The sequence below is a fragment of the Pimephales promelas genome, chromosome 21 (genome assembly GCF_988280905.1).
Source record: "Pimephales promelas chromosome 21, fPimPro1.hap1.1, whole genome shotgun sequence".
NCBI lineage: Eukaryota > Metazoa > Chordata > Actinopteri > Cypriniformes > Leuciscidae > Pimephales > Pimephales promelas.
Genome location: NC_142789.1, coordinates 24,225,357 through 24,253,104, shown reverse-complemented (window position 1 = coordinate 24,253,104; position 27,748 = coordinate 24,225,357). Strand labels below are relative to the sequence as shown.

General features: G+C 39.5%; 1 protein-coding gene and 1 long non-coding RNA gene across 3 annotated transcripts in view; both read left to right on the top strand.

The window, feature by feature from the left end:
• The window catches only part of pcdh17 (protocadherin 17), a 71,744-nt gene extending 69,044 nt beyond the window's left edge, over nucleotides 1-2,700 (top strand). For both annotated transcript variants that reach the window (XM_039673885.2, XM_039673884.2), the window contains exon 5: nucleotides 479-2,700. In XM_039673885.2, the coding sequence (XP_039529819.2) occupies nucleotides 479-1,179 (701 nt within the window). In that variant the 3' untranslated portion in view covers nucleotides 1,180-2,700. The remainder of the gene's footprint in view (nucleotides 1-478) is intronic.
• A 4,087-nt stretch (nucleotides 2,701-6,787) lies between these two features.
• The window catches only part of LOC120480384 (uncharacterized), a 47,002-nt gene continuing 26,041 nt past the window's right edge, over nucleotides 6,788-27,748 (top strand). Inside the window, exon 1 of the long non-coding RNA XR_005623104.2 lies at nucleotides 6,788-7,198. This is a non-coding gene — a long non-coding RNA (uncharacterized LOC120480384). The remainder of the gene's footprint in view (nucleotides 7,199-27,748) is intronic.

The following is a 27,748-nucleotide window of genomic DNA, read 5'->3' as shown; positions in this document are numbered from 1 at the left end:
ATGACAGATTTGTTCATTTGTGACAAATAATCTCTCAATTGAAATTCCTTTAATTTGTGATGTTTTTACTTCACTTAATTATCGAAAATGAGTCCTAATGAGTCCTAATTATTTCTAAACAGTGAAAGTAAAAACGGACTTTGAGAGAGCATAAGAAACTACATCGGAGACTACATAAGTCGAGACACTGTACAAATCGTATAAGTGAGTAAAAGTTGACTAATTTGTACCATTTGTCTAAACCCCAGTGATGGATAGGTTTAGGGGCGGGGTCAGGGGTAGCTAATTAGTAAGAATTCATACGAATTGGGAAACTCGTAAAAATATGTACGAATTAGCGAAAATCTTATGAATTTGTGTGAGTGAGGTCTGTTGGAAAAATTGCAGTGAGAAAGGGTTGGAATTTTCGCATTGCTATTTAGTGTTTTTGATTTTCCGGAAAAATCAATCTTTTTCTCTCTCTCTTTCTTTTTTTCAGAGGAGGATTGTGTGAACTGCACAGAGGAGTGTCGAGTGCTGGGTCACTCAGACCGTTGTTGGATGCCCCAGTTTCCCGTTGGGGCCGGAGGAGCTGGAACTCCCCAAGCCGAGGGCTCTGACTACCGCACCAATCTCTTCGTCCCTGCCGGCATGGAAGCGGTTGCAGTGGAGACCGAGACTTACGAGACAGTTTGCAACCCCAATGGCAAAAAAACTTTCTGCACATTTGGAAAGGAGCGTCGGGACCACACCATCCTGGTGGCGAATGTTAAACCCTACCTAAAGACCAAACGTGCCCTTAGCCCTCTCTTGCAGGAAGTCCCATCTGCCTCATGTAGTCCCTCCAAAGGCTGTAGTACAGGTTCCCCGTGCTCTTCGGCCAAAGGCATGGGTGACGGAGCAGAGGGCAAGCCCAGCACCAGCCACTACGGACCCCCAGACGGACAGTATGTCTCCCCGAACAAGCAGAACAAAGAGCAGGGCTACGCCACGCTGCCTCCCTCTGACCCCGTGGCCAAAGTCCTGGCTGAAGCGCGTTCACGGATCAGCCATGAGACGGCAGTGGAAATGGACAGCGTCTTGGAGCAGGGCGGAGGAGAGATGGGCCGTGGCACCATGGACGCAGACCAGGTGGTCAGAGACATCGACAAACTGCTGCAGGATTGTCGAGGAAACGAAAAGACCCCCATCAGAAAGTAAAAACGGACTTTGAGAGAGCATAAGAAACTACATCGGAGACTACATAAGTCGAGACACTCTCCAAGAGAGTGGGGATGCTTTTTGAGAACAAAAAATGTGTACTTGAAGATCATGACAAAAAAAATAAAATAAAAAACAAGGAGCAAAAAAACTGTTCGCTTTTGTTCGTCTGGACGCCGTGTTGTGTTTTGGGGGGCAAGGGAATTCCTTTGGAGTTGCAGAAGTTGCTGCTTCTGGCTTCTTGTGAGCTTTTTCTTCTTCTTCAAGTGCCCACCAGCTTCAAACTCTTTCTTACAGTGATGTCTTTCTGTCACTTACCCGCAGGATGGAGTGTCCCACCCTTCTCCTCCACAGACTTTTGGAGGGGAGGCGGGTTGACGAAAGTGGTTTCTTATGACAATCGCAAATCAAAAGGGTTCGGGGTGCATCGGACGCTCCAGAACAGATGGACCGGTTTAACTTTTATTGGCTTTGTAATATCAGCATAAGAAGTGCAAATGATATCAGCAAACTCTGTGTGTGGGGCCTCGAATCTTTAGGGGAGGGGGTGGGGAGGGTTGATTATGAAATGTAACCATTCTTCACCTGTCATTTCTAGTCACGTGTAAACTGTGTCCTCCTCCCATGTATACGTACATATGGAACATTCCAGAACGGTGAACCTGTTACTCCCACTTTATTGGTCCTCTGTGATCATCTGTCTTCAGCTTTTCACTACTTTTAAAGTGACTACTCTCCACGTGTCCGATGTTAAGTTATAACAGTCACTCTCTTGTATATTAGGGACATTTTTCCTCAACTGTGAAAAGATATATCTATATATGCATATAGATAACTATATATATAAATATATGAACTTATGTATAGTGTCCAGATAACACTGAAAATATTTATACATTTTGTAAAAAAAAAGATGGAAAAAACATTAATCTCAGAAAAAAAAAATTTGAGGGTGCGCACAGGATGAACATGCGGTTGAAGATATTTATTAAACTGCAAAGGACACTGTTTTTGATTCCAGAAAAGCTACATTAACAACAACAACGAAAAAAGATTTTAAAAAAGGAAATGTCCCTTCACATTGTCACTTATACACAATATCATTTTAATGTGTAAAATGTATCCAATTTAATGTGTTTACATCAAAACGACATATTTTTATTGATTTTTCTGCCGTTTCTGTGCATTTGAGCCAAATTGTTACGTGTACAAGAGCTATATTGTGTATTTTATTAAATTAATATATGGTTGTGTTGTAATATACATGGGCTTATATTGTACTTGGCAACTGATGCCTTAGTAGTCGTCAAACTCTATGAGTTTAATTTCCATTCGGTTTCATTCTTGGTTCACTCTTCCGCTCTCGCTTTCTGCTTCGCCTCGCTGATGTGCGTTTGGACAGGTTGTGTTAAACACGTGTTGGAAAAGACTGCTTAAATGACATGTTCACTACTTAACTTGCTGAGTAACTTGTTTTTGTCTACAAGAAACAAAACTAAAATACAGCCACATGCGACTACAGTTTGCCTATTTTTTTTTTTTTTTACAATACCAACACTGTTTTATGGGCAGCTAATTTTACAAAAAATGTCCATTGATGTTCAATTCAAAGTGTTGTTTAGCTTCTTTAGGTTTGAAAGGATTCAGAAGAAGAACATGCTGTTCGTTTCATAATATAGGACCAAAAAGTGGATCTCTCTGAGGAACTAGTGAAACAAATCAGAATTCATTAATCTATCAAACACATAAAACCTGCCACTTTTGAAAAAAAAAAATACATTTGTTGTGACTTTTGTGCTTTTCCACAACCCAATAAGCTGCCTTTTTGCGGTACTGCGTCAATTCTATGTTGATTTTAAAGTTGAAATGAAAAATTGACCATTTTTATTGACAGTACTTTAACCAAAATAACTTTCCCTTCCTCTTGCAACAACTTCTCATCTTTTTAAAAAAAAAACACATCTAAATGACAACCTGTGACTCACATTGGATCAACCAATAGTAAACCACAATGATCCAACCATCCAATCAATTTCTGCCAAAATCCAACATATTTTTCTTGTTTGAGAAGCCGTTTCGCTTGGATATATCTCACAATAGGGAAGAAAAGACTGGCAACTTTCTTTTCACGTGACTAATACAAGGCGGTGCAAAAGGGACAACATGATATTTTGAAAGCATACATCCATACATTTTAATATTGAATCAATTTAGTTAGGATCAACATTTTACCCGTATCATCCACTGAGCTTTTTGCGATGAATCACACAAAATGTTCTTATTGGCTGCCTTTGAATATAAAGACTGCATAATTCGACCCCGATTTTTTAAGCGACTTTTGCTTACTAGCTGTTTGGGAACAGAAGTGTCTTTTTTCATCGTTCCCTCAAATGGATCTCAATTTCTAGCAGTATTGGTAGCTCAAGCTATCCATCCAGTTTAGCTTATAATACTCATAATGACCTTGTGCACTCCTCATATCATAGAATATGAGAATATAAACAATGAATATATGAATATATATATATGTCTATATGTTATTATAGACGGTGCCCTGCCCACACAGTGTACTTTGGGATTTGAACTATTCCCAGGCACAGCAATTAAATGAAAAAGCATTCCTTTTGAAAGAACCACAGTTATATGTTATGTTTTCAAAGTTTTGCCGCATTGTGACTAAAATGAGATGCCACAATCACAAAAGAAAGAAAAAATAAACTCAAGGGGAAGAAAACCATTTTCATGATCGGCTATTTATGTCATCAGAAAGCGCTGCCCGCGGTGTGCGTTAAACACAGGTCGCCCTGCACAGCTGCCACAGGGAAGGGGGAAAAAAAATCTCTCATCTTCCATAAAGACACAATCGTGTCTGTTCCATTATTTATTTATATGTTTGTTTTATTTATTTATTTATTCGTTGTTCTATCTGTGCATGTATTCCTGCTTCAAAGGAGGCTCTCCCAGACTTTCTCCTTTGTTTTGTTGTTTTTTTTGTTTTTTTTTCTCGTTTCTTTATTTTCCACACAGTGGGTTTATCAGTACACGGGAAGAAGAGATAGCAAAAAGCAGTTTGTTGCGAGAAAGAGAAGCATATCTAAATTAGATTTTTTTTTTTTTTTTTTGTCTAAACACAGTGATGAGTCTTACATGGCGACACACTTGACACAGCCGCAACAAATAACAATACACAGCGCGGTGGTTGCGCCTCAGATCTCGCCGTGGTGTGTGACACAATCATTTTTTATTTTCGACTGAGCCCATTCTCCGTGATCAGCGCACTGCCATGCTTCAGTCTGTTTCATTTACACAAACAACGCCTTCAAAAGACATCAAGGCTCTTAAGAACGCTTTAACCTGAAGCCACACAGATAGAAATAACTTCCCTGCTTGTCACTCATCTGTTTGTTTCCTTTTTATACCTTCAGTTAAGTTCATTTTTTATTGCTCTTGAATGTGTGAGTTGAGCGCCGGTGGATGCCTCCATGTCTAGTTTGTGTGTTAAATCTTCTAATTACTCAAAATTCAGTCTCTTCACAATGACTGCCTGTGGTTATGTTTGCAATGGTGGGGAATGTCGTGGCCTAATGGTTAAAGAGTCAGACTGATAATCTAAAGGTTGCAGGTTTGATGAATCAATATTGAGGTTCCTTGATCAGGACACCTAACCCCCAATCGCTCCCCGGGTGCCTGCCTTTGTGAGCCTTCCTCAGGTTTGAGCCTGAGATTCCAAGATTCAGAAAAATAGTATGTATACCAATGTAGGAACATTTAGATTATGCCAGGTTGTTGTGAGCCAATCACTTGAGCGGCAAATGTAATGTAAAAGTCATAACAAAAGTCATATTAGTGACATTCAAGGCTGTAGAGAGGGAAAAAATATGCCCAGTTCATAAAATCCCAATGAAAATATCTTCTATAATGAGGTATAATATATAATAAAATATCTGTGATTATGTGGACATTTACACGACAATGATGTAATGAAAAGTTGGGGAAAAGTTTTTCCTTTGCGTTTTTCGCTTACAGACGACAACGTTGTCACACCGATCCCCATTCACACAGATCCTCGGAGACGATTAAAAACGCTGTATTATGCCAGGCCAGTAATTGGCGATGTCACTTTGTGAAGAAAAACTATGCACCTATTATAGACTGAACACGTAATACGCATGCGGATGACACTGTTTTCACAAATTTGTGTTTGTATAGTTTACAAGGAGACAATAATGGTATTGCTTTCAAAAACATGCATTTAAAAAGTCTGTTTCAAAATTCGCTGTTGTAGTGCAAATTAACAGCCAAAACGCATACAAGTTTTTATTTGAACACTGTGTCATATAAATTATTCTTTTTCTGCTACTTGGAAAAAAAATAGACACAAATACACAGCTCATGCTAAAACATAAAAACTGAATATTCTTTTTCTCACAATGCAATGCACTTTTGTTGATTTCCATCTGAGGAACGGACCAGAAGCAACTGAGATTGACTTGCGTTTTTTTTTTTTATTGGACTGCCAAATGTTATGACAGGATTACACAAAATGCAAAATTATTTAAATTTTGTAAAAATACAGTTTATTTTCAATATTATTGGCTGTTACTCATTGAATTAAACATGCAATCTGCATCATGTAGCAAATAATTTTTGAAACATTTAAAGTTAAATTATTTCAAATTAACATTTCACTTACTTGAATAGCAGACTGTATATGTGCAGTAGGCCTATTTTCTGCTTGCTAGTATTCTACTCTTAACAGTCATATTGGTTTATTTCCTGGGGTCACATGAGGCTTCCAATGCAGCACAGTCTATAGGCCGGTACATGTAATGCTTCAGTCCTCAGCTGAAGTGGAATGCATGCTTTATTATGCTAGCATTGTGAGTCGCACAGTCTAATGGACTATAAGTTGCTGAGGTCAACACATAGTTTGAGATCCAACATAAAGCAGTTTCCTCATTATTGTCTAATTATACTCAGTAGGCATGGAGAGAGATTGATTGCAGTATTAGTGAACAGGGGTATTTTTGGCCATCAAAGTCTAAGGCGTAAATCCATAATTCAATGAGACTTTATACCCCCTCAGCCACAACACGCACACAAAACAACAAAGCATATGGATGAGAGATATTGTCTACGGCTGTATTCTATGTGATCCATGGCATTAACCCACTGGGGACTAATAACGCGTCCCCGCATTTTGATCGTTTTTTTTTTTTTTTGTCACATAGCTGCAAAAAAGACTTAAAATACTCCATCATTAATGGTCATATAAATCAAAACCTTGTCTTTTTGTAAAATAAATAAAATAAACAGGGTGCGCTTTGAGCTCACTCTGTCTCCGCAAAAATCTTTCTGAAACGCGTCCGAAAAATCAGCTGTAACTCATTAAATAGCCTACTTGACACACGAAAGATCTCTTTATATAAATGAAGTCATTTATATAAAAAAGCAACTATTCTCAGTTGATGTAATCTGTATGAAAAGACAGAGATGCCCGCCTTTTTTCTTTTTTTTCTTTTTTTTATTAGAATGCAGATTACAAACATAAAATCATCACAGTTCGTAAACAGAAATTATACAGCAAAATAAATAAATAAACATCAGAATAAAATTAATTGAAAAAAATAGATGAAAAAATAAAAAATAAATAAATAAAAATACATAGCTTAAATAGACAGACTTACAAACTAACTGTAACAAGAGAAATATATTCCTAGATTTTCACTTAAATATTTAATTCAGTTGCTGATATCGCTTTCTTATTTTTAACCCTTATCAGAGATGCCGTCTTTTCCCTTTTACCTCATTATAGCGAATGACGTGTTAATGTCACCTCGCCCACTGAGAGCACGTGCTATTCAAACTAGAAAGTTGAGGCAAGCCATGAAAACGCCCACATCATAAAACATACAGTTTATCGTCCTAACCTTTCGTCTTGCTGCGCTGTAAGGAGATCATGGAAAAAACTCACCTCAGTTTCAGTTTCATTTTGAGGAGCACGGATTCAGCTGATGCAGTAAGTCATTTATTCTTAAGTGCCTGTTCTAATCGCGTTTTTGAATAGTGTCTGTAAACTCCACAAAGACTGTTTAAATATTAAATGCGCGTCTGATAGGAAGGAATTGACGACTGACGCGCGCTGTGCGTTAATTCACTTTCGCTCCGACATGCTTAGGCTACATTAGTAATATAACATTAGTTATCTGCATAACCAAAAAGAGTGTTTAAATGATTCGGGTGTGTGAACGAACGTATGAACGAACGTTATTTAGTTAGAATGTTAGTACATGGCACCTATTTGATCAGGATTTGTTTCCTGGTATGACTAAAAATGTTTTTTGACTTTCATTTATACTTTGATTTTATACATATACGTGTATATAAAGAGTTCAGATGCAAAAGCCTCTAAGTGCCATTTGAAATTTTCTTCTAGAATGATCATTTTTATCAAGCTTGTATAATTAAGTTCAGTAATTGCACTTAAATGGCAATGAAGACTACCCATTAATAGACATTTAAGTGAAATTACTGAATGTATGTGTCTATGTTGTCCTTTCCATTTTTTCTTGTCTGACTCACCTGAATGAAAGGCTCATTATTATGCGTGTCTTTATCTCTCAGGTGAGAATCACATAATTATTCATGATGGGGCTGACCTGTTCACGCCCATTCGCATATTGCCTTGGCAAAAAAAAAAAAAAATGTTTTTCACAATATAACCCAATTCACAGTTTTATGTGAACGATTAGGAGGATGATTTTCAGATCATTGTGAAGAAAAAACCCTAGGCAACAACATCAATTAGTCAAAAGTCTTGTGGACACATATTTAGTATGTTTTGTGGCCTTATTTCAGAAACTTTCATTTTTTGTTTTCTAACTAAAGTTCAAACTAAAGTTTTTTTAAATCTCAAATATATATATATATATATATATATATAATTATTTTATAATATATTTATATCTTTTTTTTACTGCAATCATCAAACATTCAGGCAAGGGGAATATATAAAATGTATCGCAAATCTGCTGTGAATTTCCATATATTGGTTTTCGCATGTCATTTCCGAATCCCTCCTTTGCTTTGGGTTGAAGGAATCTTTTTTTTTTTTTTTTGCAGAACATGGATGATATCTTTAAAGTTTAGCTCCAGGCTAATGATTCTTAATTTATCTCATTAGTTCACATTCCCACCACTCAGAGAGATTAAAGCGCAAAGGTAGCCGACAGGCACGAGTCAAGCAGCGGTTTAAGTCGAGCGTGAGGATGCTCTGAATCACAGCGATGGCACTTCTGCACAGTTCAGATGCTTCAGGCGCCCGGCCAGAGGAACCTACAGGCAGGTTTATACATGAGAGCAGCTTTACTAAAATGACAGACAAGGCTTATAACGAAAACATCACCCCTCTTTGCATAATGTGGGGTCATTTTTTGTTTTGTTTTTTTCCCATTAAAAATGGTAGTTTTTGCTCAGTTCTACAAAGGGTTTTGGCTCCAGGTTGTCTAGAACATATTATTATTTTTATTTGTTTTATTTTCAAAGGAAAGAAATAGACCTAGTCAATCTGTGTAACTTTTAGGATTCAGAATTATAAGCTTTGGAAGCCCGTAGTAAGACGTCCTGTCAAGTTTGAAATCCATCAGAATAACTAGAGATATTTGATTAACGGACAGACAGACAGACGTTCCAGTAATTTATAGATAGACTAGTGCAATGCCCATGCAAATTGTGTTTTTGTGTGTTTTTAGTAATTGTTGTTTTGGTATGTTAACCCATTCAGACCCTGTGTCCATTACAATGGACATCACATGTCAGCCCCCTTTTTTAACTTCTGGAGCATTTCACCTAAGCCTGCAGTCCATGATGTAAGGACTGTGCGGAATAAATTAGCTTCTGCTTCTGAACAAACACACACACACCCACTTACTTCAGTGGGTATCGGGTTACAAGTGACATAGAATGCCTCTAATGTAACAGGAGTGGGTCCCTGAACAAAGGGAAAAACTCTTTCTCTTTTTAAAGTCCCTGTAAAGGCAATTCTACAAAAAAAGTTCTAAACACATTATAAATGTTGCATATGTATTGCTAAAACATGTTACAAAGACGTGACAAAGTTACATGTTACAAAGATAAAAAGTGAAGTACTGAAATGTGGAGTTAGACCGTTAAACAGTTTTTCGGATTTTCTGGGCGGGGCTAAAACAGGGCTCGATGACGCACTGGAGCCCATGAGCTCCTGGACACGCCCCTATTTGATGACGCACAGAGTCTGATCTCTCCCCTTACACACAATAACACTCCCCGAGCACATTCGCATTCTGCTCAATCGCGAGTGACTGTCAGTACAACTACAGCTGAGCCTACAGTTTTCTACACAGAAATGCATAGGCTACTACCTGGATGCGATCATGTACAAAACAGATCGGTATCTTGATTTAAATTCCATAAAAACCATCACATCAAGAAGAGGTTTTTAGAGAACCAACCTTGGTGAAGAGCTGAGGATCACCGTCAAAACCCGCCTCTGAAGTGATCATTTTACACTGGATAGTTTTATAAACTTTCCTCAGAGACAACTGGGATTCACTGATAATCCGCTGTTTATGGTGAACGGGCCGAAACGACTATCTCCCGCCTCAGTGTTCATCCTCCCGTCCCAAAAGCAATATCATAATATCACCGTCGACAGCTTTCCCGCTAGTGGGCGTGGTTTCAGCGCAGCCAGCGGACACGCCCCCATCGTTTGAGAACAGAGATAACTGCTCATTTTTTCAAGATTTGGATAGCTTATTTTATGTACTTGCCAGCTTTTTTTATCATTCAAATTTGGCTGGGTGGCTAATAACACATTTTTCTGTGGTGTGACAAACTCAGAACACATATTTAATTTTGACTTTACAGGGACTTTAAAGACATTCAACCAGATATACTCAATGTGTTTCTATATATGTGTTTTCCCCCATGTCACAGTGAAATATCTTCGTTTGTATAGGGAAAATACCTCTGTATTTTTCCTTTGACTTTCATTTCATGTTTGGTACCTCTAGGATGCTTATGGAAGGAAACACCCAAATATGCACAGAGATATAAAGTAAAGTGTACTTTTAATATGTTTTACCATCAATGAAGATCGACACGAAACTATAACCCCTCCCACACATGCCCACGTGCATCCCTTTTAGATAACAAAGGACAATAAACCGAGAGTTCCCGCGGGCAATGTCCATTCCCCTGATTGGCTCTAGCCAACAGGAAGGGAATGGATTTCTCCCAGGTGATAAATGTAGGAGCGCAGCTCCACCCGCGCTCTTCTGAACTTTCCAGCGCTGCTTCAATATGTAACTCCCGTGAGTCACGGGGATCCGGTCAGATCCAACCCTGGATCCTTTCTTTTGTTCGTCTAAAGTTCGTCTCTTCTTTAAGTTTACTACCAAGTTCGCCTCCCAGGACAGGAAGCGGACTTTGCCGAAATATTTCCTTGGGTTCTGGATTCTGATAGAGGGCCATGAGTCTTACACCTGAGTGCAAAAATGGAGGCTCTAGACCCTTCCAGAGCTGAGATATCGAAATTCAAAATTTCGACCCGAAAAAAAAAACGACAGTGTTACCCCTTTCGTTTTTTTTTTTTTCATTTTTGGGCGAAAAATTAAGTTTCTCCAATCTTCTCAAAACTCTGGATTCTGATAGAGGGCAATAAGACTTAAACCTGAGTGCTAAAATGGAGGCTCTAGACCCTTCCAGAGCTGAGATATCGAAACTCAAAAACTCGAACCGAAAAAAAAATGACAGTGGTACCCCAATTTTCCCTTTCGTTTTTTTTTTTCCGGACGAGAAATTAAGTTTCTCCAATCTTCTCAAAACTCTGGATTCTGATAGAGGGCAATGAGACTTAGACCTGAGTGCAAAAATGGAGGCTCTAGACCCTTCCAGAGCTGAGATATCGAAATTTAAAATTTCGACCCGAAAAAAAAACGACAGTGTTACCCCTTTCGTTTTTTTTTTCATTTTTGGGCGAAAAATGAAGTTTCTCCAATCTTCTCAAAACTCTGGATTATGATAGAGGGCTGTGAGACTTTGATCTGAGTGCAAAAATGGAGGCTCTAGACCCTTCCAGAGCTGAGATATCGAAATTCAAAATTTCGACCCGAAAAAAAAACGACAGTGTTACCCCTTTCGTTTTTTTTTTCATTTTTGGGCGAAAAATGAAGTTTCTCCAATCTTCTCAAAACTCTGGATTCTGATAGAGGGGCGCGAGACATTAACCTGAGTGCAAAAATGGAGGCTCTAGACCCTTCCAGAGCTGAGATATCGAAATTCAAAATTTCGACCCGAAAAAAAAAATGACAGTGTTACCCCTTTCGTTTTTTTTCGTTTTCGGGCGAAAAATTAAGTTTCTCCAATCTTCTTAAAACTCTGGATTATGATAGAGGGCTGTGAGACTTTGATCTGAGTGCAAAAATGGAGGCTCTAGACCCTTCCAGAGCTGAGATATCGAAATTCAAAATTTCGACCCGAAAAAAAAAAAACGACAGTGTTACCCCTTTCCTTTTTTTTCATTTTTGGGCGAAAAATTAAGTTTCTCCAATCTTCTCAAAACTCTGGATTCTGATAGAGGGGCGCGAGACTTTAACCTGAGTGCAAAAATGGAGGCTCTAGACCCTTCCAGAGCTGAGATATCGAAATTCAAAATTTCGACCCGAAAAAAAAAATGACAGTGTTACCCCTTTCGTTTTTTTTTTCATTTTTGGGCGAAAAATGAAGTTTCTCCGATCTTCTCAAAACTCTGGATTATGATAGAGGGCTGTGAGACTTTGACCTGAGTGCAAAAATGGAGGCTCTAGACCCTTCCAGAGCTGAGATATCGAGATTCAAAATTTCGACCCGAAAAAAAAAACGACAGTGTTACCCCTTTCGTTTTTTTTTTTCGTTTTCGGGCAAAAAATTAAGTTTCTCCAATCTTCTTAAAACTCTGGATTATGATAGAGGGCTGTGAGACTTTGATCTGAGTGCAAAAATGGAGGCTCTAGACCCTTCCAGAGCTGAGATATCGAAATTCAAAATTTCGACCCGAAAAAAAAAAACGACAGTGTTACCCCTTTCCTTTTTTTTCATTTTTGGGCGAAAAATGAAGTTTCTCCAATCTTCTCAAAACTCTGGATTCTGATAGAGGGGCGCGAGACTTTAACCTGAGTGCAAAAATGGAGGCTCTAGACCCTTCCAGAGCTGAGATATCGAAATTCAAAATTTTGACCCGAAAAAAAAAATGACAGTGTTACCCCTTTCGTTTTTTTTTTCATTTTTGGGCGAAAAATGAAGTTTCTCCAATCTTCTCAAAACTCTGGATTATGATAGAGGGCTGTGAGACTTTGACCTGAGTGCAAAAATGGAGGCTCTAGACCCTTCCAGAGCTGAGATATCGAGATTCAAAATTTCGACCCGAAAAAAAAAAACGACAGTGTTACCCCTTTCGTTTTTTTTTCGTTTTCGGGCGAAAAATTAAGTTTCTCCAATCTTCTTAAAACTCTGGATTATGATAGAGGGCTGTGAGACTTTGACCTGAGTGCAAAAATGGAGGCTCTAGACCCTTCCAGAGCTGAGATATCGAAATTCAAAATTTCGACCCGAAAAAAAAAAACGACAGTGTTACCCCTTTCGTTTTTTTTTTCATTTTTGGGCGAAAAATGAAGTTTCTCCAATCTTCTCAAAACTCTGGATTCTGATAGAGGGGCGCGAGACTTTGACCTGAGTGCAAAAATGGAGGCTCTAGACCCTTCCAGAGCTGATATATCGAAATTCAAAATTTCGACCCGAAAAAAAAAACGACAGTGTTACCCCTTTCGTTTTTTTTTATTTTTGGGCGAAAAATTAAGTTTCTCCAATCTTCTCAAAACTCTGGATTCTGATAGAGGGGCGCGAGACTTTAACCTGAGTGCAAAAATGGAGGCTCTAGACCCTTCCAGAGCTGAGATATCGAAATTCAAAATTTCGACCTTGAAAAAAAACGACAGTGTTACCCCTTTCGTTTTTTTTTTTCATTTTTGGGCGAAAAATGAAGTTTCTCCAATCTTCTCAAAACTCTGGATTCTGATAGAGGGGCGCGAGACTTTGACCTGAGTGCAAAAATGGAGGCTCTAGACCCTTCCAGAGCTGAGATATCGAAATTCAAAATTTCGACCCGAAAAAAAAAACGACAGTGTTACCCCTTTCGTTTTTTTTTTTTCATTTTTGGGCGAAAAATGAAGTTTCTCCAATCTTCTCAAAACTCTGGATTATGATAGAGGGCTGTGAGACTTTGACCTGAGTGCAAAAATGGAGGCTCTAGACCCTTCCAGAGCTGATATATCGAAATTCAAAATTTCGATCTGAAAAAAAAACGACAGTGTTACCCCTTTCGTTTTTTTTTTTTCATTTTTGGGCGAAAAATTAAGTTTCTCCAATCTTCTCAAAACTCTGGATTCTGATAGAGGGGCGCGAGACTTTGACCTGAGTGCAAAAATGGAGGCTCTAGACCCTTCCAGAGCTGAGATATCGAAATTCAAAATTTCGACCCGAAAAAAAAACGACAGTGTTACCCCTTTCGTTTTTTTTCCTTTTTGGGCGAAAAATGAAGTTTCTCCAATCTTCTCAAAACTCTGGATTATGATAGAGGGCTGTGAGACTTTGACCTGAGTGCAAAAATGGAGGCTCTAGACCCTTCCAGAGCTGAGATATCGAAATTCAAAATTTCGACCCGAAAAAAAAACGACAGTGTTACCCCTTTCGTTTTTTTCATTTTTGGGCGAAAAATGAAGTTTCTCCAATCTTCTCAAAACTCTGGATTCTGATAGAGGGGCGCGAGACTTTGACCTGAGTGCAAAAATGGAGGCTCTAGACCCTTCCAGAGCTGAGATATCGAAATTCAAAATTTCGACCTGAAAAAAAAACGACAGTGTTACCCCTTTCGTTTTTTTTTTTTTTCATTTTTGGGCGAAAAATGAAGTTTCTCCAATCTTCTCAAAACTCTGGATTCTGATAGAGGGGCGCGAGACTTTGACCTGAGTGCAAAAATGGAGGCTCTAGACCCTTCCAGAGCTGAGGTATCGAAATTCAAAATTTCGACCCGAAAAAAAAACGACAGTGTTACCCCTTTTGTTTTTTTTCATTTTTGGGCGAAAAATGAAGTTTCTCCAATCTTCTCAAAACTCTGGATTCTGATAGAGGGGCGCGAGACTTTGACCTGAGTGCAAAAATGGAGGCTCTAGACCCTTCCAGAGCTGAGATATCGAAATTCAAAATTTCGACCCGAAAAAAAAAAACGACAGTGTTACCCCTTTCGTTTTTTTTTCATTTTTGGGCGAAAAATGAAGTTTCTCCAATCTTCTCAAAACTCTGGATTCTGATAGAGGGGCGCGAGACTTTGACCTGAGTGCAAAAATGGAGGCTCTAGACCCTTCCAGAGTTGAGATATCGAAATTCAAAATTTCGACCCGAAAAAAAAAACGACAGTGTTACCCCTTTCGTTTTTTTTTTTCATTTTTGGGCGAAAAATGAAGTTTCTCCAATCTTTTCAAAACTCTGGATTCTGATAGAGGGGCGCGAGACTTTAACCTGAGTGCAAAAATGGAGGCTCTAGACCCTTCCAGAGTTGAGATATCGAAATTAAAAATTTCGACCCGAAAAAAAAAAACGACAGTGTTACCCCTTTCGTTTTTTTTCCATTTTTGGGCGAAAAATGAAGTTCCTCCAATCTTCTCAAAACTCTGGATTCTGATAGAGGGGCGCGAGACTTTGACCTGAGTGCAAAAATGGAGGCTCTAGACCCTTCCAGAGCTGAGATATCAAAATTCAAAATTTCGACCCGAAAAAAAAACGACAGTGTTACCCCTTTCGTTTTTTTTCATTTTTGGGTGAAAAATGAAGTTTCTCCAATCTTCTCAAAACTCTGGATTCTGATAGAGGGGCGCGAGACTTTGACCTGAGTGCAAAAATGGAGGCTCTAGACCCTTCCAGAGCTGAGATATCGAAATTCAAAATTTCGACCCGAAAAAAAATGACAGTGTTACCCCTTTCGTTTTTTTTTTCATTTTTGGGCGAAAAATGAAGTTTCTCCAATCTTCTCAAAACTCTGAATTCTGATAGAGGGACGCGAGACTTTGACCTGAGTGCAAAAAAGAAGGCTCTAGACCCTTCCAGAGTTGAGATATCGAAATTCAAAATTTCGACCCGAAAAAAAACGACAGTGTTACCCCTTTCGTTTTTTTTCATTTTTGGGCGAAAAATGAAGTTTCTCCAATCTTCTCAAAACTCTGGATTCTGATAGAGGGACGCGAGACTTTGACCTGAGTGCAAAAATGGAGGCTCTAGACCCTTCCAGAGCTGAGATATCGAAATTCAAAATTTCGACCCGAAAAAAAAACGACAGTGTTACCCCTTTCTTTTTTTTTCATTTTTGGGCGAAAAATGAAGTTTCTCCAATCTTCTCAAAACTCTGGATTCTGATAGAGGGGCGCGAGACTTTGACCTGAGTGCAAAAATGGAGGCTCTAGACCCTTCCAGAGCTGAGATATCGAAATTCAAAATTTCGACCCGAAAAAAAAACGACAGTGTTACCCCTTTCGTTTTTTTTCATTTTTGGGCGAAAAATGAAGTTTCTCCAATCTTCTCAAAACTCTGGATTCTGATAGAGGGGCGCGAGACTTTGACCTGAGTGCAAAAATGGAGGCTCTAGACCCTTCCAGAGCTGAGATATCGAAATTCAAAATTTCGACCCGAAAAAAAAACGACAGTGTTACCCCTTTCGTTTTTTTTTTCATTTTTGGGCGAAAAATGAAGTTTCTCCAATCTTCTCAAAACTCTGGATTCTGATAGAGGGGCGCGAGACTTTGACCTGAGTGCAAAAATGGAGGCTCTAGACCCTTCCAGAGCTGAGATATCGAAATTCAAAATTTCGACCCGAAAAAAAAACGACAGTGTTACCCCTTTCGTTTTTTTTCATTTTTGGGCGAAAAATGAAGTTTCTCCAATCTTCTCAAAACTCTGGATTCTGATAGAGGGGCGCGAGACTTTGACCTGAGTGCAAAAATGGAGGCTCTAGACCCTTCCAGAGCTGAGATATCGAAATTCAAAATTTCGACCCGAAAAAAAAACGACAGTGTTACCCCTTTCGTTTTTTTTTTCATTTTTGGGCGAAAAATGAAGTTTCTCCAATCTTCTCAAAACTCTGGATTCTGATAGAGGGGCGCGAGACTTTGACCTGAGTGCAAAAATGGAGGCTCTAGACCCTTCCAGAGCTGAGATATCGAAATTCAAAATTTCGACCAAAAAAAAAACGACAGTGTTACCCCTTTCGTTTTTTTTCATTTTTGGGCGAAAAATGAAGTTTCTCCAATCTTCTCAAAACTCTGGATTCTGATAGAGGGGCGCGAGACTTTGACCTGAGTGCAAAAATGGAGGCTCTAGACCCTTCCAGAGCTGATATATCGAAATTCAAAATTTCGATCCGAAAAAAAAAACGACAGTGTTACCCCTTTCGTTTTTTTTTTTCATTTTTGGGCGAAAAATGAAGTTTCTCCAATCTTCTCAAAACTCTGGATTATGATAGAGGGCTGTGAGACTTTGACCTGAGTGCAAAAATGGAGGCTCTAGACCCTTCCAGAGCTGAGATATCGAAATTCAAAATTTCGACCCGAAAAAAAAAACGACAGTGTTACCCCTTTCGTTTTTTTTCATTTTTGGGCGAAAAATGAAGTTTCTCCAATCTTCTCAAAACTCTGGATTCTGATAGAGGGGCGTGAGACTTTGACCTGAGTGCAAAAATGGAGGCTCTAGACCCTTCCAGAGCTGAGATATCGAAATTCAAAATTTCGACCCGAAAAAAAAAACGACAGTGTTACCCCTTTCGTTTTTTTTCATTTTTGGGCGAAAAATGAAGTTTCTCCAATCTTCTCAAAACTCTGGATTATGATAGAGGGCTGTGAGACTTTGACCTGAGTGCAAAAATGGAGGCTCTAGACCCTTCCAGAGCTGAGATATCGAAATTCAAAATTTCGACCCGAAAAAAAAAACGACAGTGTTACCCCTTTCGTTTTTTTTCATTTTTGGGCGAAAAATGAAGTTTCTCCAATCTTCTCAAAACTCTGGATTATGATAGAGGGCTGTGAGACTTTGACCTGAGTGCAAAAATGGAGGCTCTAGACCCTTCCAGAGCTGAGATATCGAAATTCAAAATTTCGACCCGAAAAAAAAACGACAGTGTTACCCCTTTCGTTTTTTTTTCATTTTTGGGCGAAAAATGAAGTTTCTCCAATCTTCTCAAAACTCTGGATTCTGATAGAGGGGCGCGAGACTTTGACCTGAGTGCAAAAATGGAGGCTCTAGACCCTTCCAGAGCTGAGATATCGAAATTCAAAATTTCGACCCGAAAAAAAAACGACAGTGTTACCCCTTTCGTTTTTTTTCATTTTTGGGCGAAAAATGAAGTTTCTCCAATCTTCTCAAAACTCTGGATTCTGATAGAGGGGCGCGGGACTTTGACCTGAGTGCAAAAATGGAGGCTCTAGACCCTTCCAGAGCTGAGATATCGAAATTCAAAATTTCGACCCGAAAAAAAACGACAGTGTTACCCCTTTCGTTTTTTTTTTTTTTTCATTTTTGGGCGAAAAATGAAGTTTCTTCAATCTTCTCAAAACTGTGGATTCTGATAGAGGGGCGCGAGACTTTGACCTGAGTGCAAAAATGGAGGCTCTAGACCCTTCCAGAGCTGAGATATCGAAATTCAAAATTTCGACCCGAAAAAAAAAACGACAGTGTTACCCCTTTCGTTTTTTTTCATTTTTGGGCGAAAAATGAAGTTTCTCCAATCTTCTCAAAACTCTGGATTCTGATAGAGGGGCGCGAGACTTTGACCTGAGTGCAAAAATGGAGGCTCTAGACCCTTCCAGAGCTGAGATATCGAAATTCAAAATTTCGACCCGAAAAAAAAAACGACAGTGTTACCCCTTTCGTTTTTTTTCATTTTTGGGCGAAAAATGAAGTTTCTCCAATCTTCTCAAAACTCTGGATTCTGATAGAGGGGCGCGAGACTTTGACCTGAGTGCAAAAATGGAGGCTCTAGACCCTTCCAGAGCTGAGATATCGAAATTCAAAATTTCGACCCGAAAAAAAAACGACAGTGTTACCCCTTTCGTTTTTTTTCATTTTTGGGCGAAAAATGAAGTTTCTCCAATCTTCTCAAAACTCTGGATTCTGATAGAGGGGCGCGAGACTTTGACCTGAGTGCAAAAATGGAGGCTCTAGACCCTTCCAGAGCTGAGATATCAAAATTCAAAATTTCGACCCGAAAAAAAAACGACAGTGTTACCCCTTTCGTTTTTTTTCATTTTTGGGCGAAAAATGAAGTTTCTCCAATCTTCTCAAAACTCTGGATTCTGATAGAGGGGCGCGAGACTTTGACCTGAGTGCAAAAATGGAGGCTCTAGACCCTTCCAGAGCTGAGATATCGAAATTCAAAATTTCGACCCGAAAAAAAAACGACAGTGTTAACCCTTTCGTTTTTTTTCATTTTTGGGCGAAAAATGAAGTTTCTCCAATCTTCTCAAAACTCTGGATTCTGATAGAGGGGCGCGAGACTTTGACCTGAGTGCAAAAATGGAGGCTCTAGACCCTTCCAGAGCTGAGATATCGAAATTCAAAATTTCGACCCGAAAAAAAAACGACAGTGTTACCCCTTTCGTTTTTTTTTCATTTTTGGGCGAAAAATGAAGTTTCTCCAATCTTCTCAAAACTCTGGATTCTGATAGAGGGGCGCGAGACTTTGACCTGAGTGCAAAAATGGAGGCTCTAGACCATTCCAGAGCTGAGATATCGAAATTCAAAATTTCGACCCGAAAAAAAAACGACAGTGTTACCCCTTTCGTTTTTTTTTCATTTTTGGGCGAAAAATGAAGTTTCTCCAATCTTCTCAAAACTCTGGATTATGATAGAGGGCTGTGAGACTTTGACCTGAGTGCAAAAATGGAGGCTCTAGACCCTTCCAGAGCTGATATATCGAAATTCAAAATTTCGATCCGAAAAAAAAACGACAGTGTTACCCCTTTCGTTTTTTTTTTTCATTTTTGGGCGAAAAATTAAGTTTCTCCAATCTTCTCAAAACTCTGGATTATGATAGAGGGCTGTGAGACTTTGACCTGAGTGCAAAAATGGAGGCTCTAGACCCTTCCAGAGCTGAGATATCGAAATTCAAAATTTCGACCCGAAAAAAAAACGACAGTGTTACCCCCTTTCGTTTTTTTTCGTTTTTGGGCGAAAAATGAAGTTTCTCCAATCTTCTCAAAACTCTGGATTATGATAGAGGGCTGTGAGACTTTGACCTGAGTGCAAAAATGGAGGCTCTAGACCCTTCCAGAGCTGAGATATCGAAATTCAAAATTTCGACCCGAAAAAAAAACGACAGTGTTACCCCTTTCGTTTTTTTTTCATTTTTGGGCGAAAAATGAAGTTTCTCCAATCTTCTCAAAACTCTGGATTCTGATAGAGGGGCGCGAGACTTTGACCTGAGTGCAAAAATGGAGGCTCTAGACCCTTCCAGAGCTGAGATATCGAAAATCAAAATTTCGACCCGAAAAAAAAAACGACAGTGTTACCCCTTTCGTTTTTTTCATTTTTGGGCGAAAAATGAAGTTTCTCCAATCTTCTCAAAACTCTGGATTCTGATAGAGGGGCGTGAGACTTTGACCTGAGTGCAAAAATGGAGGCTCTAGACCCTTCCAGAGCTGAGATATCGAAATTCAAAATTTTGACCCGAAAAAAAAACGACAGTGTTACCCCTTTCGTTTTTTTTTTCATTTTTGGGCGAAAAATGAAGTTTCTCCAATCTTCTCAAAACTCTGGATTCTGATAGAGGGGCGCGAGACTTTGACCTGAGTGCAAAAATGGAGGCTCTAGACCCTTCCAGAGCTGAGATATCGAAATTCAAAATTTCGACCCGAAAAAAAAAACGACAGTGTTACCCCTTTCGTTTTTTTTTTCATTTTTGGGCGAAAAATGAAGTTTCTCCAATCTTCTCAAAACTCTGGATTCTGATAGAGGGGCGCGAGACTTTGACCTGAGTGCAAAAATGGAGGCTCTAGACCCTTCCAGAGCTGAGATATCGAAATTCAAAATTTCGACCCGAAAAAAAAACGACAGTGTTACCCCTTTCGTTTTTTTTTCATTTTTGGGCGAAAAATTAAGTTTCTCCAATCTTCTCAAAACTCTGGATTCTGATAGAGGGGCGTGAGACTTTGACCTGAGTGCAAAAATGGAGGCTCTAGACCCTTCCAGAGCTGAGATATCGTAATTCAAAATTTCGACCCGAAAAAAAAACGACAGTGTTACCCCTTTCGTTTTTTTTCATTTTTGGGCGAAAAATGAAGTTTCTCCAATCTTCTCAAAACTCTGGATTCTGATAGAGGGGCGCGAGACTTTGACCTGAGTGCAAAAATGGAGGCTCTAGACCCTTCCAGAGCTGAGATATCGAAATTCAAAATTTCGACCCGAAAAAAAAACGACAGTGTTACCCCTTTCGTTTTTTTTCATTTTTGGGCGAAAAATGAAGTTTCTCCAATCTTCTCAAAACTCTGGATTCTGATAGAGGGGCGCGAGACTTTGACCTGAGTGCAAAAATGGAGGCTCTAGACCCTTCCAGAGCTGAGATATCAAAATTCAAAATTTCGACCCGAAAAAAAAACGACAGTGTTACCCCTTTCGTTTTTTTTTTATTTTTGGGCGAAAAATGAAGTTTCTCCAATCTTCTCAGGCGCGAGACTTTGACCTGAGTGCAAAAATGGAGGCTCTAGACCCTTCCAGAGCTAAGATATAGAAATTCAAAATTTCCACCCGAAAAAAAAACGACAGTGTTACCCCTTTCGTTTTTTTTCATTTTTGGGCGAAAAATGAAGTTTCTCCAATCTTCTCAAAACTCTGGATTATGATAGAGGGCTGTGAGACTTTGACCTGAGTGCAAAAATGGAGGCTCTAGACCCTTCCAGAGCTGAGATATCGAAATTCAAAATTTCGACCCGAAAAAAAAACGACAGTGTTACCCCTTTCGTTTTTTTTCATTTTTGGGCGAAAAATGAAGTTTCTCCAATCTTCTCAAAACTCTGGATTCTGATAGAGGGGCGCGAGACTTTGACCTGAGTGCAAAAATGGAGGCTCTAGACCCTTCCAGAGCTGAGATATCGAAATTCAAAATTTCGACCCGAAAAAAAAACGACAGTGTTACCCCTTTCGTTTTTTTCATTTTTGGGCGAAAAATGAAGTTTCTCCAATCTTCTCAAAACTCTGGATTCTGATAGAGGGGCGCGAGACTTTGACCTGAGTGCAAAAATGGAGGCTCTAGACCCTTCCAGAGCTGAGATATCGAAATTCAAAATTTCGACCCGAAAAAAAAAACGACAGTGTTACCCCTTTCGTTTTTTTTCATTTTTGGGCGAAAAATTAAGTTTCTCCAATCTTCTCAAAACTCTGGATTCTGATAGAGGGGCGTGAGACTTTGACCTGAGTGCAAAAATGGAGGCTCTAGACCCTTCCAGAGCTGAGATATCGAAATTCAAAATTTCGACCCGAAAAAAAAACGACAGTGTTATCCCTTTCGTTTTTTTTCATTTTTGGGCGAAAAATGAAGTTTCTCCAATCTTCTCAAAACTCTGGATTCTGATAGAGGGGCGCGAGACTTTGACCTGAGTGCAAAAATGGAGGCTCTAGACCCTTCCAGAGCTGAGATATCGAAATTCAAAATTTCCACCCGAAAAAAAAAACGACAGTGTTACCCCTTTCGTTTTTTTTCATTTTTGGGCGAAAAATGAAGTTTCTCCAATCTTCTCAAAACTCTGGATTCTGATAGAGGGGCGCGAGACTTTGACCTGAGTGCAAAAATGGAGGCTCTAGACCCTTCCAGAGCTGAGATATCGAAATTCAAAATTTCGACCCGAAAAAAAAACGACAGTGTTACCCCTTTCGTTTTTTTTCATTTTTGGGCGAAAAATGAAGTTTCTCCAATCTTCTCAAAACTCTGGATTCTGATAGAGGGGCGCGAGACTTTGACCTGAGTGCAAAAATGGAGGCTCTAGACCCTTCCAGAGCTGAGATATCGAAATTCAAAATTTCGACCCGAAAAAAAAAACGACAGTGTTACCCCTTTCGTTTTTTTTTTTCATTTTTGGGCGAAAAATGAAGTTTCTCCAATCTTCTCAAAACTCTGGATTCTGATAGAGGGGCGCGAGACTTTGACCTGAGTGCAAAAATGGAGGCTCTAGACCCTTCCAGAGCTGAGATATCGAAATTCAAAATTTCGACCCGAAAAAAAAAACGACAGTGTTACCCCTTTCGTTTTTTTTCATTTTTGGGCGAAAAATGAAGTTTCTCCAATCTTCTCAAAACTCTGGATTCTGATAGAGGGGCGTGAGACTTTGACCTGAGTGCAAAAATGGAGGCTCTAGACCCTTCCAGAGCTGAGATATCGAAATTCAAAATTTCGACCCGAAAAAAAAACGACAGTGTTACCCCTTTCGTTTTTTTTCATTTTTGGGCGAAAAATGAAGTTTCTCCAATCTTCTCAAAACTCTGGATTATGATAGAGGGCTGTGAGACTTTGACCTGAGTGCAAAAATGGAGGCTCTAGACCCTTCCAGAGCTGAGATATCGAAATTCAAAATTTCGACCCGAAAAAAAAAACGACAGTGTTACCCCTTTCGTTTTTTTTTCATTTTTGGGCAAAAAATGAAGTTTCTCCAATCTTCTCAAAACTCTGGATTCTGATAGAGGGGCGCGAGACTTTGACCTGAGTGCAAAAATGGAGGCTCTAGACCCTTCCAGAGCTGAGATATCGAAATTCAAAATTTCGACCCGAAAAAAAAACGACAGTGTTACCCCTTTCGTTTTTTTTTTCATTTTTGGGCGAAAAATGAAGTTTCTCCAATCTTCTCAAAACTCTGGATTCTGATAGAGGGGCGCGAGACTTTGACCTGAGTGCAAAAATGGAGGCTCTAGACCCTTCCAGAGCTGAGATATCGAAATTCAAAATTTCGACCCGAAAAAAAAACGACAGTGTTACCCCTTTCGTTTTTTTTTCATTTTTGGGCGAAAAATGAAGTTTCTCCAATCTTCTCAAAACTCTGGATTCTGATAGAGGGGCGCGAGACTTTGACCTGAGTGCAAAAATGGAGGCTCTAGACCCTTCCAGAGCTGAGATATCGAAATTCAAAATTTCGACCCGAAAAAAAAACGACAGTGTTACCCCTTTCGTTTTTTTTCATTTTTGGGCGAAAAATGAAGTTTCTCCAATCTTCTCAAAACTCTGGATTCTGATAGAGGGGCGCGAGACTTTGACCTGAGTGCAAAAATGGAGGCTCTAGACCCTTCCAGAGCTGAGATATCGAAATTCAAAATTTCGACCCGAAAAAAAAACGACAGTGTTACCCCTTTCGTTTTTTTTCATTTTTGGGCGAAAAATGAAGTTTCTCCAATCTTCTCAAAACTCTGGATTCTGATAGAGGGGCGCGAGACTTTGACCTGAGTGCAAAAATGGAGGCTCTAGACCCTTCCAGAGCTGAGATATCGAAATTCAAAATTTCGACCCGAAAAAAAAACGACAGTGTTACCCCTTTCGTTTTTTTTTTCATTTTTGGGCGAAAAATGAAGTTTCTCCAATCTTCTCAAAACTCTGGATTCTGATAGAGGGGCGCGAGACTTTGACCTGAGTGCAAAAATGGAGGCTCTAGACCCTTCCAGAGCTGAGATATCGAAATTCAAAATTTCGACCCGAAAAAAAAACAACAGTGTTACCCCTTTCGTTTTTTTTCATTTTTGGGCGAAAAATGAAGTTTCTCCAATCTTCTCAAAACTCTGGATTCTGATAGAGGGGCGCGAGACTTTGACCTGAGTGCAAAAATGGAGGCTCTAGACCCTTCCAGAGCTGAGATATCGAAATTCAAAATTTCCACCCGAAAAAAAAACGACAGTGTTACCCCTTTCGTTTTTTTTCATTTTTGGGCGAAAAATGAAGTTTCTCCAATCTTCTCAAAACTCTGGATTCTGATAGAGGGGCGCGAGACTTTGACCTGAGTGCAAAAATGGAGGCTCTAGACCCTTCCAGAGCTGAGATATCGAAATTCAAAATTTCGACCCGAAAAAAAAACGACAGTGTTACCCCTTTCGTTTTTTTTCATTTTTGGGCGAAAAATGAAGTTTCTCCAATCTTCTCAAAACTCTGGATTCTGATAGAGGGGCGCGAGACTTTGACCTGAGTGCAAAAATGGAGGCTCTAGACCCTTCCAGAGCTGAGATATCGAAATTCAAAATTTCGACCCGAAAAAAAAAACGACAGTGTTACCCCTTTCGTTTTTTTTTCATTTTTGGGCGAAAAATGAAGTTTCTCCAATCTTCTCAAAACTCTGGATTATGATAGAGGGCTGTGAGACTTTGACCTGAGTGCAAAAATGGAGGCTCTAGACCCTTCCAGAGCTGAGATATCGAAATTCAAAATTTCGACCCGAAAAAAAAAACGACAGTGTTACCCCTTTCGTTTTTTTTCATTTTTGGGCAAAAAATGAAGTTTCTCCAATCTTCTCAAAACTCTGGATTCTGATAGAGGGGCGCGAGACTTTGACCTGAGTGCAAAAATGGAGGCTCTAGACCCTTCCAGAGCTGAGATATCGAAATTCAAAATTTCGACCCGAAAAAAAAACGACAGTGTTACCCCTTTCGTTTTTTTTTCATTTTTGGGCGAAAAATGAAGTTTCTCCAATCTTCTCAAAACTCTGGATTCTGATAGAGGGGCGCGAGACTTTGACCTGAGTGCAAAAATGGAGGCTCTAGACCCTTCCAGAGCTGAGATATCGAAATTCAAAATTTCGACCCGAAAAAAAAACGACAGTGTTACCCCTTTCGTTTTTTTTCATTTTTGGGCGAAAAATGAAGTTTCTCCAATCTTCTCAAAACTCTGGATTCTGATAGAGGGGCGCGAGACTTTGACCTGAGTGCAAAAATGGAGGCTCTAGACCCTTCCAGAGCTGAGATATCGAAATTCAAAATTTCGACCCGAAAAAAAAACGACAGTGTTACCCCTTTCGTTTTTTTTCATTTTTGGGCGAAAAATGAAGTTTCTCCAATCTTCTCAAAACTCTGGATTATGATAGAGGGCTGTGAGACTTTGACCTGAGTGCAAAAATGGAGGCTCTAGACCCTTCCAGAGCTGAGATATCGAAATTCAAAATTTCGACCCGAAAAAAAAAACGACAGTGTTACCCCTTTCGTTTTTTTTCATTTTTGGGCAAAAAATGAAGTTTCTCCAATCTTCTCAAAACTCTGGATTCTGATAGAGGGGCGCGAGACTTTGACCTGAGTGCAAAAATGGAGGCTCTAGACCCTTCCAGAGCTGAGATATCGAAATTCAAAATTTCGACCCGAAAAAAAAACGACAGTGTTACCCCTTTCGTTTTTTTTTCATTTTTGGGCGAAAAATGAAGTTTCTCCAATCTTCTCAAAACTCTGGATTCTGATAGAGGGGCGCGAGACTTTGACCTGAGTGCAAAAATGGAGGCTCTAGACCCTTCCAGAGCTGAGATATCGAAATTCAAAATTTCGACCCGAAAAAAAAACGACAGTGTTACCCCTTTCGTTTTTTTTCATTTTTGGGCGAAAAATGAAGTTTCTCCAATCTTCTCAAAACTCTGGATTCTGATAGAGGGGCGCGAGACTTTGACCTGAGTGCAAAAATGGAGGCTCTAGACCCTTCCAGAGCTGAGATATCGAAATTCAAAATTTCGACCCGAAAAAAAAACGACAGTGTTACCCCTTTCGTTTTTTTTCATTTTTGGGCGAAAAATGAAGTTTCTCCAATCTTCTCAAAACTCTGGATTCTGATAGAGGGGCGCGAGACTTTGACCTGAGTGCAAAAATGGAGGCTCTAGACCCTTCCAGAGCTGAGATATCGAAATTCAAAATTTCGACCCGAAAAAAAAACGACAGTGTTACCCCTTTCGTTTTTTTTCATTTTTGGGCGAAAAATTAAGTTTCTCCAATCTTCTCAAAACTCTGGATTCTAATAGAGGGGCGCGAGACTTTGACCTGAGTGCAAAAATGGAGGCTCTAGACCCTTCCAGAGCTGAGATACCGAAATTCAAAATTTCGACCCGAAAAAAAAACGACAGTGTTACCCCTTTCGTTTTTTTTCATTTTTGGGCGAAAAATGAAGTTTCTCCAATCTTCTCAAAACTCTGGATTCTGATAGAGGGGCGCGAGACTTTGACCTGAGTGCAAAAATGGAGGCTCTAGACCCTTCCAGAGCTGAGATATCGAAATTCAAAATTTCCACCCGAAAAAAAAACGACAGTGTTACCCCTTTCGTTTTTTTTTCATTTTTGGGCGAAAAATGAAGTTTCTCCAATCTTCTCAAAACTCTGGATTCTGATAGAGGGGCGCGAGACTTTGACCTGAGTGCAAAAATGGAGGCTCTAGACCCTTCCAGAGCTGAGATATCGAAATTCAAAATTTCGACCCGAAAAAAAAAACGACAGTGTTACCCCTTTCGTTTTTTTTCATTTTTGGGCGAAAAATGAAGTTTCTCCAATCTTCTCAAAACTCTGGATTCTGATAGAGGGGCGCGAGACTTTGACCTGAGTGCAAAAATGGAGGCTCTAGACCCTTCCAGAGCTGAGATATCGAAATTCAAAATTTCGACCCGAAAAAAAAAAACGACAGTGTTACCCCTTTCGTTTTTTTTCATTTTTGGGCGAAAAATGAAGTTTCTCCAATCTTCTCAAAACTCTGGATTCTGATAGAGGGGCGTGAGACTTTGACCTGAGTGCAAAAATGGAGGCTCTAGACCCTTCCAGAGCTGAGATATCGAAATTCAAAATTTCGACCCGAAAAAAAAACGACAGTGTTACCCCTTTCGTTTTTTTTCATTTTTGGGCGAAAAATGAAGTTTCTCCAATCTTCTCAAAACTCTGGATTCTGATAGAGGGGCGCGAGACTTTGACCTGAGTGCAAAAATGGAGGCTCTAGACCCTTCCAGAGCTGAGATATCGAAATTCAAAATTTCGACCCGAAAAAAAAACGACAGTGTTACCCCTTTCGTTTTTTTTCATTTTTGGGCGAAAAATGAAGTTTCTCCAATCTTCTCAAAACTCTGGATTATGATAGAGGGCTGTGAGACTTTGACCTGAGTGCAAAAATGGAGGCTCTAGACCCTTCCAGAGCTGAGATATCGAAATTCAAAATTTCGACCCGAAAAAAAAACGACAGTGTTACCCCTTTCGTTTTTTTCATTTTTGGGCGAAAAATGAAGTTTCTCCAATCTTCTCAAAACTCTGGATTCTGATAGAGGGGCGCGAGACTTTGACCTGAGTGCAAAAATGGAGGCTCTAGACCCTTCCAGAGCTGAGATATCGAAATTCAAAATTTCCACCCGAAAAAAAAACGACAGTGTTACCCCTTTCGTTTTTTTTCATTTTTGGGCGAAAAATGAAGTTTCTCCAATCTTCTCAAAACTCTGGATTATGATAGAGGGCTGTGAGACTTTGACCTGAGTGCAAAAATGGAGGCT